General features: G+C 40.6%; 1 protein-coding gene across 1 annotated transcript; it reads left to right on the top strand.

The window, feature by feature from the left end:
- Positions 1–1,964: 1,964 nt before the first annotated feature.
- Positions 1,965–2,747, top strand: LOC112502417. The gene has a single exon (XM_025106306.1). The coding sequence runs from the start codon at positions 1,965–1,967 to the stop codon at positions 2,745–2,747; it is 783 nt and encodes a 260-aa protein (XP_024962074.1).
- The last annotated feature ends 624 nt before the right edge of the window (positions 2,748–3,371 follow it).

The raw sequence follows: 3,371 nt of genomic DNA on the forward strand, positions 1-3,371 counted from the left end.
GTCATATGAGCCGATAGTTTAAGGGGATAGCGCTATTTGGATTGACAATCCCACCTTTTACTGACGAGTAGGGGTGCATTTAACTAAAACACGGGTTCTACATGTGTGGTTTAAACACCATCGTTGAGGTAGTTTGGTATAAAGGGCGTAGTTGTCGCAGGTTTAGTAGTGGCCCAACACTTAAAATTACTTGGTGTACATTGTGCCTCGTTAAAAGTGCTACACGTATGAAAGTTGTTGCGAGTAAGTAAAAGACTTACTCGAACTAAATATTGCATAAATATTTGTTGTACATTGAAAACCTGTGAACTCACCAACTCTTGTAGTTGACACTTGTTTTAACATTCTTTTTAGTGGTAAGAAAGGCACATGGTGGTATTTAAAAGAAGCCGCGTTTCAATCATCACCCTAAAAAAAATTTATTTACAAACTTGTCGTTTTGCGAATGTAAACTATGGATAGTGATGTAATGAAATTTTAATGTATGGTGGTGTTATTTATACACTATTGCTATGAGACTCTACCTGCCATACCTCGTGTTTTCGCTTTAGCGGAGTGTCACAAATTTGGTATCAGAGCGGTAGGTTATAGAGAATACTAGTTTTCTAAATAAAACCATACACTATAACCCAAAATTTTACAAAATAATATTCTTAAAAGAGTCTCAAAAAAATTCGAAACGAACATACTACTAATATAACTAGAATCAGTGCCTTCTTAGCATACTCTAATTAGACAGAGCCTGATCACTTATGTCTAATTAAGCATGTATAAGGAGAGACGTGGGCCGGTTATGTTAGGTGTTAGAGAACCTATGGGTTTTGAGCATCACCCAAGACCTAAAGATGTGTGAGCTTAGGTTGGATCATCATTGACTCTTCGCCAATGGGGAGATTATGGCCCTAGGCACACAAGACAGTACGATGGATCGCTCGTTGGAGTTGATTAACACCGCTAGGGGAGCGATTAGAAGGTTATATACCTACTTGGCGGTGTTAGCAGGAGTTTTGGTGATAGTGATGGGACTACTTGTTTGGACTCTAATGCGCTAGAAAACTCTAGTTTACTAAGCTTTTGATAGATCAAACATAGAATCTTCTTTTGGGGCATGTAGCCATGACTTATGAACAATTTCTTTCTTTTTGTTGCACGTCTTTATTTTTTTATGGATGATATGGGTTTTTAAATTGGTTAAATTATGTTGATTAATGATTGAATGCCTTTATTATTACAAGTTATTATATATTGCCTTGGATGCATGTTTAGATGATTGAATTATGCCGTGCATAATTCAATAAAGTAGATACAATGATAAACAATAAAAATAACTGAACTTTGATTTAAAATTTGTGCGTTAGAAATATGCCTCCAAGAAGAGAAGATCCCGAAATTGCAAGGCTTGTGTCCAAGCAAATTCTGGCGGCCCTTCCTAATATAGTTAGCCAAGTAGCAGCAGGCTTGAACGCTAACCAAGAAAACAACCAAGGTACATCAGCAAATAGAGACTGCACGTATAAAGGCTGTAGGGCTTGAAACCCAAATGAATTTAATGGGATAGAAGGAGTCGTGGGATTACTTACTTGGATTGAAGGAATGGAGTCCGTCCTTCATATCAGTAAATGTGCTGAAGGAAGCAAAGTGGAGTTTGCAGCTTATTTACCAGCAAGGACAGGCATTGACGTGGTGGAATACCCAGATACAAACCCGTGGTCGGGAAACAACCAACAGACTAACGTGTGAGGAATTCAAGAAGCGAGATCCAAAAGTTAGAAGCAGAACTGTGGACTCACAAAATGAAGGGAAGTGATGTAGACTCATACACTGCTCGCTTTCATGAGTTGGCAAAATTGGTGCCACACTTGGTATCACCCGAAGAGAACCGAATTGACCGTTATGTCTGGGGTTTAGCTCCAGAAATCCGAGGGAATGTGACTTCGGCCAATCCAAAAACACCTTAGGACGCTATGAACTTAGCGGTAAAACTCACCAACAATGCTATTCGGTCAATATCATTTGCAAATGATAAAGTCAAGGGTAAGAAAAGAATGGAGGAGTCTGTGAGAAAGAACTACAGCGAGAGGGGCGGTAAGGGCCAAAAAGTGATAAGAAACTTTGGGGCTCAGACACAGACAGCAGAAAAGGACAAGGGAACTTACCCTAGGTGTGACAAGTGCAATAATTACCATGGCGGGAGATGCATCATATGTCTCAGATGCAACAAAGGAGGTCATTTCGCTAAAGATTGCAGGAGCGGAAGGAGACGAACATGCCCTGAGTGGGGAAGCCCAGATCACTTTAGGAATACATGCCCGAGACTGAACGGATGGCTAGTTACTAACTTAGCACGACCATTCAACCAAGAAAATCAAGGAGGCCAAGCACGAGGTCGAACGTTTGAGATTGGGGTAGAAGAAGCCAGGCAAGACTCGAACGTGGTCACAGGTACAATCCTTCTAAACAATCATTACGTATCTATATTATTTGATTCTATAGCAGATAGGAGCTTCGTGTCACTAGAATTTAGACCAAAGATTTGTTTAAAGTCGCAAAAGCTGAAAGAAGATTTCGTTATCGAGTTTGCTAATGGACAAGAAGTTAGGACAAAAGACGTAATCACGAATTGTACCTTACGTTTAGCTGAACAAGACTTTAGCATAGACCTTATTCCGATCAGATTAGGAAGCTTTGATGTAGTTGTGGGGTATGGATTGGCTATCCAAAAATCGAGCCGAGATATGTTGTTCTGAGAAGACCATCCGAATTTTTAAAGGAAGTGAAACGCTCGTGGTGCACGAAGAGAAGTCCCAGAGAAATTTCAAGTTAGTAACATGTATGAAGATGCAGAAATACTTGAAAAAGGAATATGTCACGATTATGGCCCACATTATGGATAAGGGAATCGAAGAGAAACGCATCCAGGATTTTCCCGTAGTTCGGGATTTTCCTGAGGTATTTCCTGATGAGCTGCTAGGATTACCCCCGTTACGGCAAGTCGAATTCCACATTGACTTAATTCCTGGAGCAACTCCCGTAGCCAAATCACCTTATCGTTTGGCACCATCGGAAATGAAAGAATTGTCAGAACAACTTAAGGAGTTACTCGACAAAGGATTCATCAGACCCAACTCTTCCCTGGGAAGCCCCAGTACTATTTGTTAAAAAGAAAGACGGATCCCTTCGGATGTGCATCGATTATAGGGAACTCAATAAGCTGATCATCAAGAACCGATATCCCCTTCCCCGAATCGTTGACTTGTTCGATCAACTTCAAGGTGCGACTTACTTTTCAAAGATCGATCTTCGATCCGGATACCATCAAATGAGGGTCCTTGAGGTAGATATTCCTAAGACGGCGTTCAGAACACGTTATG

The sequence above is a fragment of the Cynara cardunculus genome, unplaced genomic scaffold (genome assembly GCF_001531365.2).
Source record: "Cynara cardunculus var. scolymus isolate 2C unplaced genomic scaffold, CcrdV1 Un_Scaffold_1367, whole genome shotgun sequence".
Taxonomy (NCBI): Eukaryota; Viridiplantae; Streptophyta; class Magnoliopsida; order Asterales; family Asteraceae; genus Cynara; species Cynara cardunculus.

Excerpts from the sequence above, each read along its gene's own strand:
- LOC112502417 (XM_025106306.1), top strand. The coding sequence starts at position 1,965 with ATGAACTTAGCGGTAAAACTCACCAACAATGCTATTCGGTCAATATCA.